The sequence below is a fragment of the Elgaria multicarinata genome, chromosome 11, assembly GCF_023053635.1.
Source record: "Elgaria multicarinata webbii isolate HBS135686 ecotype San Diego chromosome 11, rElgMul1.1.pri, whole genome shotgun sequence".
NCBI classification, from domain to species: domain Eukaryota; kingdom Metazoa; phylum Chordata; class Lepidosauria; order Squamata; family Anguidae; genus Elgaria; species Elgaria multicarinata.
This window is the reverse complement of record NC_086181.1, coordinates 10,397,047-10,409,471: the sequence shown is the minus strand read 5'-3', so window position 1 is coordinate 10,409,471 and position 12,425 is coordinate 10,397,047. Positions and strand designations below refer to the sequence as shown.

Sequence of the window (12,425 nt, the reverse complement as noted above, 5' to 3'; positions counted from 1 at the left end):
GCCTATTCAGAAAAGGGCTCCCCTACTGTAATCTTGCCCAACAGCCTCCCAAACTTAGAGCTGACACTGATTTCTGTAAATCCAGGTCTGCCCCTTAAAAATCAGGGCCCAATTTTAGAGCAAAAAGGATGCATAGAGAATGTTAAACCCTCTCCCACCCCCACTGAAGCTTATATGCCCAGAGTGCCCCCCCCCTGCAGTGAACTCTCCTGGGGGGAAAGCACTGGAGGGCAGACCCTATAGGCAGTTAAACAATGGGAGCTGGAAGGGTTTCAGTCCGTTCAACTACTTGGCCCTTTTGCTCTTAAGCATAGGATCATCTTCCCAGGGGTAGGCCTGGGCCTCCTCTTGTCACATGTAGTCTAGTCTCTAGCTCAGGCAGTCTGGTGGCCATTCTCCGCCCCCACAGGCCACGTTACCACTCTGCCCCAAAAAGGGGGGATTAAAATAAAAAGGTCATAGTATGCCACCAAAATTGGGCTGCGTGTTGCCCATCCCAATTCTAGTTCATTTGGTAAAACTAGAGCTTGAGGTGGGGGTTGTCTGTAAATTATTTTTAAAAGATCACCGTTGCTCTTTCCATTTTCAGAACCAGATTTGGAAGACTGCAATTTTGCCTGCAGAGGCACCTCACCCCAAGAAAGTCTCTCTTCCATGTAAGTTTATTTGCCTGAAAAGCTGGGTGTGGGGAGCAGGGGGCGGGGAAATAATTCACTGACGTATTATCAAGAACAGGGTAAGATCTACATCCAGAGAAAGGGTTGCCCCACATGGTAGACTGAAGAGAAGGCAAAGCCAGCGGATGCACAACAGGCTTACTAACACAGCTTTTTAGACATTTGGCCAGCCTTGTACTTACTAGGGTGACCATATGAAAAGGAGGACGGGGATCCAGTTGTATAGAGAAGGGAATTTCAGCGGGTGTCATTTGTATACATACAGCACCTGATAAAATTCCCTCTTCATCGCAACAGTTAAAGCTGCAGGAGCCCTGCCCTCTTTTGTAGTCTGACCAGATTTTAAAAAAGGGGCCGAGCTCCTGCAGCTTTAACTGTTGTTATGAAGAGGGAATTTCACCAGGTGCTGCATGCATACAAATGGCACCCGCTGAAATTTTTCCATACAACTATGGTCACCCTAACTTAGCAACCATCCTGGTAGCCATCGGTGGACCAGGTATTCCATGCAGGCGAGTGAACAGGCTGGTGGGGGAAGTGGATTGGTGGAGGAGGGATGGGGTGATCTCTCCTTCCTCGGCCAGCCTGCTTGGTACCTGGGCTAGCTACTGAGGAAACTATGCCTCTGCCTCCACAACTAGCGTGGACATGCAGGAGGCTGGCAGAGGGGGGAGAGATCACCTCATCCCTCCTCCATCAATCCACTTGATAGAAGGCAAGATTTATTTTTTTAACAAGCCTGTGTTTTCTGGCTGTAGAAGAGAGGGCTTCTCCTCCTCTGTGGCTAACATGGAAATGCAGGCTATTAGCCTCTTAAGAGGCTAGTAAGAAAAGAAAAGCAGACTACTAAACTCTGTGGCTTTTTTTTTTTTTTTACAAAGCTGTATTTGGCAGAATCCTGGGTACTCAGTGCCCTAGAGCAGGGGTGGGCAGAAGATAGATCTCCAGCTGTTTTGGACTTCAACTCCCATAAACCTCTGCCAGCATGGCCAATGACCAAGAATACTGGAAGTTCAAAACACCTGGTGATCGTCCTTCTATCCAGCCCGGCTCTAGAAAAAGGTGTACTTTTCTGGGAGGTAGCTATTGATTAATTTCCCTTACAGTTCTTGATGTAGGTGTTTCTCTCTCTGTTTTCTGTCATTCCCCACCCACCGCCATACACGTGGAGGAGGGGAGCAGCAGCTACATTTTTCATCTTGATTTGCATCCCTATTCAATATAATTGGATTTTGTAAACATCTCTTGACAAAATTGTCTGCATTCTGCATTTCTACAAACACCGGGTTGGGAACCAAGTGCAGAATTCAGCATCTGGAGAAACACAGATTTCAGTTAAAAAGAGAGACTAAGCTTCTAGCCCTTATGGCCGTGCGGATTGGTGATAAGCCTAAAATATACAGTACCTGGCGGAGATCTCAAAAGCAGAGAACGTCAGGCTGACAAGACGTTTATGCAGAACGCATAGAGAATCTGCCTATAATGCATTAATTCGAAGAATGGAACTTCCCATGTTTTGGATCCAGCTAACGTGGAGTTCTGAGCATGAGGCGGGTGGAATGGATGGTTTTCTATGGGACAGGGAGGGACGTGGGCTGCCTTTCCCTCTTCTGACGACTTTTTTCCCTTCACCCGGCAGGTCCCCCATCAGCAGCCTCCCCACCCTCTTTGACCAGACCGTATCAACTAGCAGCGGGCAGCTGGAAAATGTCCCCCAGGCCACCCCGAACATCGAGCAGCTCCTGGAGAAACAGGGCAACGGGGAGGCCGGCGTCAACAGTGAGTCACAGGAGATTGCATGGAAGGGGCCCCTTGGGTTAAGGGCAGAGGTTGGGGCAGTTCAGGGCAGGATCAGCCTCTGTCCCTCCAGCTTCTCCCGTCAGTTCATCACCACGCTGGAGAAAGCACTTCCTGCTCAATTTCTACCTGCCTGTGACCACTAGAGAAAAAGTGAAAAACAGGAGGCCTGCGAGAGAGATAAAGGCCTTGTTCAGACAACACCCTAAACCGTGCTGTTTAACCACAAAATGGTTAAGGGAATGCAAGCAGCATGGCTTAGTGTGTTGTCTGAACCAGGCCACAGTGCATCAGGGGTGCAGAATCTCCGGTCTGGGGGCTAAATCCTGCCCAGATGACCGGGCCCCCTTTCCTCCAACCACAGATTGTTTGGTGATTTCCCAGCTTTTGTGCAGTTTCTCCCCCGTTTATAGAATCATAGAATAGTAGAGTTGGAAGGGGCCTATAAGGCCATCGAGTCCAACCCCCTGCTCAATGCAGGAATCCACCTTAAAGCATCCCTGGCAGATGGTTGTCCAGCTGCCTCTTGAAGGCCTCTAGTGTGGGAGAGCCCACAACCTCCCTAGGTCACTGGTTCCATTGTCGTACTGCTCTAACAGTCAGGGTGTTTTTCCTGATGTCCAGCTATAATCTGGCTTCCTTTAACTTGATGTCCAGGTTGAAAACTTAGTTACAGGCAGTAACAGCTCTAAGCTGAAATTTGCTGGGTTTTTTCAACCCTGCCCCGTTGGCATGTAGCCCCCGAGAGCTTCTCTGAAGTGGAATTTGGCCCTCCAGCTGAAAGAGGTCTCATAGTTTTGCCAGTACATGGACAGACAGAGAGAAGTGTTAAATCAAGGAGGTAGAAGCAATACAGACTCCTCTCTCTCTCTCTGAAAAAAAGAGGAGCTTGTCCCAAATGATTTGTTCATGTGGCTCTCAGCAGACTAAGGGGCTGTCTACATGCAGGGAAAGCCCCGCGGGGGCTGTGGATCTGTGCCCCATCGATTAGACGACATGGGGCTTCTGCTGTGTAACATCGTTCCGTGGGCAATCCGAGGCCAACCCATGGGTGGAGCCCGATGTAAGGTGACCAGCGATTGGTCGCCTCCCACCAGGAAGAGGGCGGGAGCGGCTCCGGAACCCGGATGGCTGCCCAGAAACCCTGCGCTCCCTCCTCAGCATCGGAATTACCCAACGCTTCCTCAGGAGAGTTAAAGCATGGGGCTGAGGAGGGAGGCGGTGCCAACCTGTCGCCATGAAGACAGCTCCTAGGACCACACTGTTCTCAACCCTTCTGGGATGGCTTCTCTCTCCTATGGAGAGAAGGACCCTGCAGAGTTGGTGTGCTATGATGGCTAGATACAGTGGTTGCCAACTTTAGCTCGCCAGATGTTGGACTACAACTCTCATCATCCCTGATCATGAGCCATTCTGTGTCGGGATAATGGGAGTTGTAGTCCAACAGCATCTGGGGACCTGTGCCTGGGAACCACTGGGTTAGAGTGCTAGGATCAGACTGGTGAGACCTGTGCTCAAATCCCCTGTCCCCAGTGATGTGGGAGAGAAAATGTTCCACACAATGTTTTTTTAAACGGAAGGTTTCCACATACACACACACCACATACATTTTTGCCACTGCTGCATTTTTCAATGGTTAACTTTTCTATTTCCCCCTCAAAATTACATTGTATTTAGTAATATAATGAACGGATACAGTAGTCAAATCAGGCACTTTCAAAATGATAATTAACATTTTTTCAGATAATGTGAAATAGCTAAGGTGACCATATGAAAAGGAGGTCAGGGCTCCTGTTTCTTTAACAGTTGCATAGAAAAGGGAATTTTAGCAGGGATCATTTGTATATATGGAGAACCTAGGGAAATTCCCTCTTCATCACCATAGTTAAAGCTGCAGGAGATATACTAGAGTGACCAGATTTAAAAGAGGGCAGGGCACCTGCAGCTTTAACTGTTGTGATGAAGAGGGAATCTCACCAGGTTCCCCATATATACCAATGACACCTGCTGAAATTCCCTTTTCTATGCAGCTGTTAAAGATACAGGAGCCCTGTCCTCCTTTCCATGTGGTCCCCCTATTTTAGCAGTATCCAGATAATGTAAATTGTGTTCCGCTAGCACAAATTACACTAGCACAATGCCAATGGTGCATGCTATAGAATTGTCATGTGTTACAATATTTACACATATCCCAGTAAGCAATAATTTCTAAGGCTGCAAGCTTATACACACTTACCTTGGAGTAAGTCCCACTAAAATACATTGGACTTACTTCTGAGTAGACATGCATAGGATTGTGCCTAGTCACAAGTAAGTCCCAGTGAGTTTAATGGGTAAGCGGTTTCAGGATTGTATCCTAAGTATGCTTCATTAGATTTTAATTAAAGAGTTTGGCTGAAATATTTTTGGCTACCGGAAACAATTTTGAGATATTTATACAGCATGTCAAATTAGCATGAAGTGAAGTCTTAGTTTTGTTTATTAAATATAAGTCAAATACGCCAAGTCAAATCACAGCTGATTTAGGGTAAGGGTGAGAAACCTACAGTCCTCCAGATGTTGTTGGACTCCAATTCCACATAGTCCCAGCCAGCATGCTCAATGGCCAGGAGTGATGGAGGTTGTAGTCCAACAACATCCTGAAAGCACAGGTCCTTTACCCCGATTTAGGGCCTTCAGGGTGGGTGTGGGTGGTAAACTGGAAAAAATTCCTGGAAAGTTTCCAAGAAAATGTTCTAATTTATAATAATTGTAGAAAACCTACATTACTGTACACTTCCATCCAGAAATATTGTAGGACCATGGCCTACTTGCTTATTTGTCAGCCTGACCTACCTCTCAGGGCTGTTATGAGGGAAAAAGCAATAATCCCTTGTATGCCACCCAGAGCTCCTTGGAAGAAGGGTGGCAGGCAAATATAATATACCAGGCTTCCCCAAACTGGTGCCATTCAGATGTGATGGACTATAACTCTCAGTGTGGTGTAGTGGCTAAGGTGTTGGACTGGGAGTTGGGAGATCTGTGTTCTAGTCCCCACTCAGCCATAGAAACCCACTGGGTGACTTTGGGCCAGTCACAGACTCTCAGGCCAACCCACCTCACAGGGTTGTTGTTGTGAGGATAAAGTGGAGAGGAAGAGGATTATGTACGTCACCTTGGGTTCCTTGGAGGAAAAAAGGTGGGATATAAATTAAATAAATAAATAAATTATCCCCAACCAATGGCCATGCTGACTGAGGATGATGGGAGTTGTAGTCCCACACATCCAGGTTGAGAAAGGCTGCATAGGCAAATGAGTGACGACTGTTTCAGGGAAGAATTTTGGGATAGCCTTGTGCCTCCCTTAACATGGCTGCCATTTCATATATGCTCTAACTGTGTCACTGCTGTTGTTCCCCCAATCCCTCTGCACCCTGACACCCCTCCGTATCTCTCTCCTCTCCCTTCCCCCTTCCTGCCCACGTTTTATGCAGTTGTAGAAATGCTCAAGGCGCTTCATTCGCTGCAGAAAGAGAATCAGCGTCTCCAGGAGCAGATCATGACGTTGGCCGCTAAAAAGGAACGCTTGCAGCTTCTGAATGTCCAGCTCTCTGTCCCTTTCCCAGTGGTGACCACCAGCAATGGGCCCTCGGGCCAGGCCCAGTACATCCTAGCTCCCAATGGTAAGAAAACTCACCTGTCCCTGATCTGTGGGTGGTACTTGACTCCTAAGCGGCACCTTTTCAGTGCTGGCACCCCATCCATGGAATGGCCTGCCCAGACTAGCTAAGGAGGCACCGACATTAATATCATTCACTTGTCAGGTCAACATATTTGGATTCACCAGGGCCTTTAAAGGATATTTATGAGGTTGATGCTGGCTGCCTTTTACTGCATTTTAAAAGTGCTTTTTTAAACTGTATTTTATGTGTATGCTGTTGGTTTGGTGGTTATTATGCTTTGCATTATCTTGTGAATTTATCTTCTGTGCATAGTAGGAAATTGGGAAATTGGCATATACGTTTAATAAAAATTAATTAACATTCAACTAAAGCAATACCAATTGTCCCAAATAGAATTTATGCCAAAATGAATTCACACTGTTGAAGAGGTTGCAATAGCCTAGTATTTAGTCCCATGTATGGTGGGAGTGTGAGGTGGTTCTGGATAGATACCTTTAATGAATGTGAGAAAATCCTAAAGGTAAAAATTGTACTCTGAATTAGCTTTGTGATCTATTTGTTCTGATCAGAATGCTCAATTAACATATAAAACAGAGGTGTTGAACCTCGGGCCCATGGGTCAAATCTGGCCTGCTTGGGAGTCTGGCCCTCTAGGATTCCCCAGCTGGCCCCACCCTCTTTCCCCCAACCACCAATCATTTTGTGGTTTTCCGACTTTTGTGCATTCCCCCCCCTTCCCGCCCTTCTACAAGGTTGAAATGCCTCTCCTGAGGCTCAGACACTGGCAGTAGGAGCTTTAAGCTGAACTATGCCGGCATGTTTGGTATTTTGGCCACACACCCTTTCCCCTTCGCCTCGACCCACCCCTGGAATGCTGGCCCTGAGAGCTACTCCAGAACTGAATTTGTCCCTCGGGCTGAAAGAGGTTCGGCAACACCCCTGATATAAAGGAATGCTGATGCTTACGTTTGTAGCGGCAAGACCTGCTGTTGCAAAATATTGGAAGTCAAATGTATTATTGACATTGGACATCTGGTACAGCTATTTATGGAATATCATCTTGGCTGGAGAGTTCACCAAGCAACAGAGAGCACAACACAAGCAACAAGAAACTGATACCTTTCCTGAGACTTGGTCTGGTTCCATGCAATATATAAACAACAAAGATAATACACCACAACCACTGGATACCTGTGCTCAGTTGGAGAGGGTCACATACTATAGACCGTACTTACCATATTATACAAACGCCCAATACTTTATGCGATTATATGATTCGTTCGCCTGCAAGGAGATGCGTTGTATTGGTATTGGTTATTGTTTCCAGTTATAATGAATTTTAAAATCAATTTTAAAATATATTTTTTTAAAACTGAAACAATAAAAAGAGGCACAGACCCATTGGCAAGCTCTACTGCATGGCCCAGAATGAAGCTCTTAGCCTTAATCTCAGATATGTGTGGGGCCAGTCAGGCTAAGAGCCAAACTACGCATTATATTCATCACATGGTTTCCCCTTTGAGTGAAGGATTTTTCTTTGAGAAAGAGCCTGTGGGGTGGGTGGGGAGGGGAGTGTCCAATCCAGATAGTGGCCCTAGTGTGGGGGAAGGGGCCTTTACCCTTTGTGGAGGTGGGGGAGACAAGTTCCCAGTGTGGTGTAGTGGTTAGAGTGTTGGATTGGGAGTCAGGAGATCCGGGTTCCACTTGGCCATGGAAACCCACTGGGTGACATTGTTCCAGTCACAGACTCTCAGCCCAACCCACCTCACAGGGTAGTTGTTGTGAGGATAAAATGGAGAGGAGGAGGATTATATACGTCACCTTGGGTTCCTTAAGGAGGAAAAATAAATTTGTTTCAATGAGAACTTTTCCTTGCATGTAAATTGCAGGTCAGGGGTCCCCAATCCAGATCAGGATTGTAATGGAAGGCAAAAATCTAAAGCTTCCCTTTCAAATCCAGAATTCTCTCCCCATCCCCCCACCCCGTCTTACTCATTTCTCAAAGAAAAATCCTACCCTAACATCTGTAGCCTTCCTCCGAGTGCCACCTCCAAAGGAGACTCAGAAGGTGGCAGCGAAGGAGAGGAGGGCCTTCTCAGTGGTGACCCCCTGATTATGGAATGACCTCCCCACTGAGGCCTGCCTGGCACCAACACTGTCATATTTCCGGTGCCAGGTTAAGACTGTCCTCTACTCCCAGGCCTTTAATGGCATATGATGGGGCATTTATGCCAGGTGTCTGAACATGTCTAGTATTTTATTGAAATTGTTTTTAGCTGTTTAAATTAGTTTAAATCTTGTATAGTTTACAATTTTATGCTGTATTTTATCTGTCAATTGTTGTGAACATCCCCAGAGAGCTCTGGCTACTGGGCGGTTTGGAAATTATTTATTTATTTATTTATTTATTACATTTCTATACCGCCCAATAGCCGGCACTCTCTGGGTGGTTCACAAAAATTAAAAACATTCAAAGTATAAAACAACAATATAAAACCATAATATAAAATACAATATAAAAGCTCAACCAAATAAAAACAGCAGCAATGAAAAATTACAAATTTAAAACACCAAGTTCAAAATTATTTATAGACTGTTAAAATGCTGGGAGAATAAAAAAGTCTTCACCTGGCGTCTAAAAGCATATAATGTAGATGCCAAGCGAACCTCCTTAGGGAGCTCATTCCACAGCCGGGGTGCCACAGCAGAGAAGGCCCTCCTCCTGGTAGCCACCTGCCTCACTTCCTTTGGCAGGGGCTCACGGAGAAGGACCCCTGAGGATGACCTTAGGGTCCGGGCAGGTACATATGGGAGGAGGCGTTTCTTCAGATAGCCTGGCCCCAAGCCGTTTAGTAATAATAACAACAGCACCCTCCAGGGCACACCACGTGATTCATGTCACCTGCAGTTTCACCCTCACTAAGTTGTGGAAAGGGGCTTTGCTGTTGCTGAGAGGCACTGTGGAAACCTGAGTCTCTGTCTTCCCCTCTAGTGTGCCACAGCGACTCTCTGAGTATCAGCAAGAGCCCACCCTGCAAGAACAGCTTTGGCATCGAGAACTCGCTCTCCACGTCCTCCGAGGTATGGAGTATCTCTTTCTGCTCCCCTCCTTCACTGCCCGTTAGCAGGCCCTCCCCTGCCAGCTAGAGGTGGCTGTACCGCATGGCCATCTCTGGTGGGGTGTTTTCAGTGGTGTCAAGCACGGTTGGCTGAGTGGCAGACAAGGCTGATTGACTAGGAAGATCTCCTGCTCCGACTGCCTTCAGTTGGATGGCAGCTGTGTAGGAGCACAGAGCCTGACTGACTGAAGCTCTCCAGGCAGATGTTCACCAGATTTTATTGGGGGCTAAACATGGAGCTTTCTGTAGGTAAAGCATTGCTGACATAAAGTCACTGCGCCGGAATCTGTCTAGATGTGGAGCAGTATATAAATGTTGTAAATAAATAAATAATGGCGATGTGCTTGGCCACCATTTTGAAGTTTGTAGTCTTTGGGACAGATTTCAGCTTCCTCAGATTCCCAGTGTTTATTTCTTTTGGGTTTTTTTAAGACCTGCAAAGATTTGCTGGAGAATGTGTGAGCAATGCTTGCTGAAATCTCAATAGCATTGTGACCCCCCCCCCAAAAAAAAAGGTTTCTATTGGTTGGGTGTAAGACTTCAGTGCCCAGAATAAGATAAATGATCCACATTTTGCTCCATCAACGTAGTTCGCAGAATTCCTATCTTCTCGGTACAGCATTTGGGCTGCTTTTTTATTATTTTTAGTTTTTTGAGTACAGCATGCAGGCAGCCCTGGATCTGATTCCCCAGGGCTGGCCCTCCCATGAAGCAGGATGAGGCACCCACATCAGGCCACAGAGCAGGAAGAGCAGTGAATTGCATTGCTCCCCACCCCCAGGACGGCCCTCCGCTGAGGTGCTCCGTAGAGCCCTGACAGCCACTCTCCCTCCATGGCATTTGCCGCAGCGAGAGAGCGGCTGGTGGGGCTCCCTAGAGCAGCCACCGGCCCTCTGTTTTTCTCATCGTGCGGGGAGCGACTGGCGTAGAGGAAGCGGCTGCAGAATTCTTAAAAGACCCAGAAAGGCGTGGGGAGGGGGGTGATGCGGCGGCGGCAGCAGCACGTGTTCTCTCCTGCCTCAGGTGTCAGTAGAGTTGTGCCGGGGCTGTGGTTCCCAATGCACTGCCCTAACCCTCCCGCCTTCCTTTCCTCCTACCAGGATCCTCACTCGGGCTGCCCAAGCAGGAGCAGCTCTTCCCTCTCCTTCCACAGCACTCCTCCCCCGCTGCCCTTGTTGCAACAGAGCCCTGCCTCCCTCCCACTAACAACTGGGCTCCAGCAGCAGCCGCCAGTAAACGGCTTGGCCAGGGCAATGGGGACGGTCCACGGAGGAGGCGGCCCGGCCAATCACAGCTTGGTGGAGGGTCTCCTCGGGAGCTTGGCAGGAGGCCAGCAAGTCCCCATCAACGGCATGCTCGGAGGGCTGAACGGAGCAGTGGCCACCCAGGCTCAGAACCCCCTCTTGGCGCAAGGCAGCGCTCCCCAGAACCTGCAGCTCTCCACCAGCCAAAGCAGGTGAGTCTGTGAAGCAGGGAGGAGGGGGGGGGCAATTCCAGTGAGGGAACGGAGGATTCGGAAGGTGGGTTTGCAAATCCAAAAGAGCTTCTACTTCCTTGCCCTTGTTCCAATTTAAATAAACTTTTATTTAAAGTTCATTTAATAGTGGCCACCTGGGCCTTCAAGCTTTCACTCACGCCTGCTGCTCCTGGTTGTGCTTCCACGTTTACATCTGTTGGCTGGGGATGATGGGAGCTGCAGTCCTGCGTATCTGGAGAGCACCAGTTGGGGAAGGCTGTCATAACCTTTCCAATGAATCCCTTATGCTACGAGAGCAGGAGGGAGGGTAACTTTCCCACCTGTTGGACCTCTTCTTTGCATGGGTTCCCCAGGAAAGGAATTTCGGATAGGCTGCCACCAGTCAGGATGAACCTCCTGACACAGTCTGGGCTGTGCAAGTGCTTGAGGGGTTTCTAAGCCCTATTGCCAAGGACCCTTCCCTTCAGACCAGACCTAGGAAAAAAGGGGAAAGACCGGGGTTTGGACTTTCCATCCCAAAAACCAGGAACAGAGAACTTCCCCAAACCGCTTTTTAAAAAACCTTAAAACACAAGCGGTAGCTTTGTAACCATGCAGTCTTTCACATGGGGAAGAGTTCAGTGAGAAATCCCTTTTGAAACAACGCAGCCAAATGTCCAAATATAAAAAGGAGTTTATTTAAGGGGGGGGGGAAGAGAAACAAGGGGGGAAACCTACAGAAAGCAACTATCACATACACAGCATTCCAAATAAAATCCAAAAAGTCAGTCTATCTTATCTAGTCCCATTGCCTGCTTGAGTAAGTCTTGGGTCCTGGAACATATGCCAAGTTTATTGCATTGGGGATGGTCTGAGAACGAGCGAAGGTATACCGGAAAGCTCTAGTAGGACTGAGGGGGATGTTTTTATGGGGATCTCCACTCAGTTCCCTTTGCAGGGACTGATGGTTGGTCTGCCCAGTAACGTGATAGCCTCCATTTCTGATGTCAGTGGTCTAGCCAGCAAACCACTGTACGCCAGTCTGAGATCTTAATGATATAGGGCAGGATATAAAAGTTTTAAATAAATAAATAAATAAATAAATAAACCAGAAATTTACCTAGTTGCTGGACAAGGCAACTTTTTAATGATTGTAACTTACACCTCAAAGACCCAAGGTGGTTGGAACAAGTCAGCCTATTCAGGAAAAGGCATTTGGTTTGCATTTTGGAGGACAAAGAAGTGAGAAAAGGGTAGATAAAGCCATTCAGGTTGCCCGGCAGGGTACCAACTGAGCAGATGCTGTAGGGAGCGCTCTGAATCTGTCTCAGAAGCAGGGGTGCGTCACACACCCCGTATCTTCTGTATTCATCTCCAAGAACTAGCCCTTCCCAGGTCCCACCGCTTCTTCCTTCAGAAGCAAAAGCACCCGTTTGTCTATCCCTGGTGACCCCCTTTCCCAGGAGGGCTGCATGGTGCTAACCGCCCCATTCCATTTGCCTCCCCTTCCTCCAGCCTGCCTGGCATGAATCCCCTGACGGAGCAGCAAAGGCAGCTCCTCAGCCAGCACGAATTCCAGCTCCAGCAACTGCAGCAGCTCCTGACGTCGCAGCCGCTCAGCCCGGTACGTAGCGCGTTTCCAGCCCTTGCCTGGTGCAATTATTCGTGCGGAGGGTAGGTGTGTGGGGGAGGGAGAACTGCTCGGACCTTCCCT

The 12,425-nt window shown here is 48.0% G+C and overlaps 1 protein-coding gene across 3 annotated transcripts in view; it reads left to right on the top strand.

Moving 5' to 3' along the window:
• The window catches only part of MLLT6 (MLLT6, PHD finger containing), a 119,470-nt gene that overhangs the window by 104,111 nt on the left and 2,934 nt on the right, over nt 1–12,425 (top strand). For 2 of the 3 annotated variants that reach the window (XM_063138509.1, XM_063138508.1), the window contains exons 13-18: nt 590–656; nt 2,317–2,456; nt 5,948–6,136; nt 9,129–9,217; nt 10,356–10,711; nt 12,227–12,335. In XM_063138509.1, coding sequence (XP_062994579.1) covers nt 590–656; nt 2,317–2,456; nt 5,948–6,136; nt 9,129–9,217; nt 10,356–10,711; nt 12,227–12,335 — 950 coding nt within the window. The remainder of the gene's footprint in view (nt 1–589; nt 657–2,316; nt 2,457–5,947; nt 6,137–9,128; nt 9,218–10,355; nt 10,712–12,226; nt 12,336–12,425) is intronic. The other variant, XM_063138510.1, reaches the window with a different exon arrangement.